General features: G+C 45.7%; 1 protein-coding gene across 1 annotated transcript; it reads left to right on the forward strand.

The window, feature by feature from the left end:
• Window positions 1-652: 652 nt before the first annotated feature.
• Window positions 653-873, forward strand: H310_15270 (hypothetical protein; the record flags this gene model as incomplete). Its single annotated transcript, XM_008883257.1, has 2 exons — window positions 653-658; window positions 715-873. The coding sequence occupies 2 exons, from the start codon at window positions 653-655 to the stop codon at window positions 871-873; spliced, it is 165 nt and encodes a 54-aa protein (XP_008881479.1).
• Between the last annotated feature and the right edge of the window lie 872 nt (window positions 874-1745).

Here is a 1745-nt window from a genome sequence, read left to right on the forward strand (position 1 = left end):
CCACTGCGTTCGTCATCAAGACAGTTTATACGGTCCAAATGACGAATAAGACCTGCAAGTCATGCAAATACAAGGAACAACGATATTGGTTTTTTGGAGCGATACCAGACGACGGAGTAGACAACTCAAAACTACTTGCCCTCGGCATTGTCCAAGGGGGAAAATACGACGCAAAGAGCCCAAAGACTACCACGTCATGTTCAACCGTGCATATTTCGTTGACTGGTTTGGCACGTTGCTCGGCCAATTGGAAGCCATGGTGAAAAGGAACGTCGTTATCGTTATGGCCAACGCGAAATACCATAAATGCCTACCCGACGGCACTCTAAAGTATGTCTGGGCCAAGTCACGTCTGCACGATAGTTGGGACCGCTATGGTATCCCCTACAACTCGGACGAAAAAAATTGCCATATGGGAAAATCTTGCCACGCATCAAGAGCAACATCGTACCTGTTGTGGTGGTCATGGCCGAGTCGCGAGGGCATTCTGTTGTGTACACGCCTCCGAATCCTTCGGGCTTAAAGCCTATTGAATTGATTTGGCCAATAATGATATGTGAGGTTGGTCGTCAATACGACGTAAATACTTCGTTCCGTGAGGTACTGGAGCGGTTGAAGACTGTTTTTGAGGGCTTCACGTCTACAACAATCCATGGGTGTATTGCAGCATCGAAACGACGACTCACCGAGTTGTGGGACTACCTAGGTCTCCAGGATGCTGCCGATGAAGAAGACGTGGCGGCGGACGAACAAGTGCTACCAGGCATCAGCCATGCATCATACGACGATGATCATATCTGCGACCATCGATCAAGTAGCAGCAACTGGTCCATAAGCGACATGGAGGACGACTATGGCCCTTGGTACCTGTAGAAAGGTAAACTGACTTCTAATTGAATTTTATACCTCTTTGCGTTGCATAATACTCTGAGTAAAAGTTTCGGAGGTTCCAAATTATGTGATATGATGTCACGTCACATACATCCCTGTACAAGGAAATTGAATTAGTAAACGACCCCTGGAATCTGCCCACGACTGTAAACTTCATTTCTTATCCAAATTTAATGCGGAATATCACAAAAGATAAATAATCAAATTCTGAAGGAAACCTCCACTTGAGCTGTGTATCAACGATTGAATTCCAGCTCAAAGAGTCAAATATTTACGAAAATCTAAACAATTCTCGAAAAAAGTTCATATTTCAATATTAGATACGAGTGCGAGCCTTGTGACATCCTCAATGTTGACAAGACGGCTGTCCACTACGGATGCCCCTGGCAGAATTTGGGCGGAGAAAGGACATTCGTCGCGTGTGGACAAGAAGCAGAAACATTCGGACCGTTTGACAGCCGTGTTGACATGCCGTTCGAACGGTAAGATTTTCCCATAATATTCGTTGACGATATCGGAGGCGAAAAGCTACCAATTCATTTTATTGTCCGTGGAATGCTCGGTGGCTTGATCGACAATACCGAAGTAGCGGCGGACCCTGAGGAGCATTACTACGATATTCGAGAATCCGCCTGGATGGTTGGTCATGTGTGGAGGACGTATCTCGAATTGCTTCCGCCCAACGTCATCGACCCGTTCGTCACTATTGCAGACTATTTTGACTCTCATGTCACGCAAGAATTATTGGAACCGATTGCAGGTAACTGCATCTCGCTGTCATTCTTCTGACTTTTGCTCTTGTATCACAGCTGATATTGCTTCTAGTTTCGCTGATGATTGTGCACTTCTGATAT

Source organism: Aphanomyces invadans (genome assembly GCF_000520115.1).
Source record: "Aphanomyces invadans strain NJM9701 unplaced genomic scaffold supercont1.280, whole genome shotgun sequence".
In the NCBI taxonomy this organism is placed as follows: Eukaryota; Oomycota; class Saprolegniomycetes; order Saprolegniales; family Verrucalvaceae; genus Aphanomyces; species Aphanomyces invadans.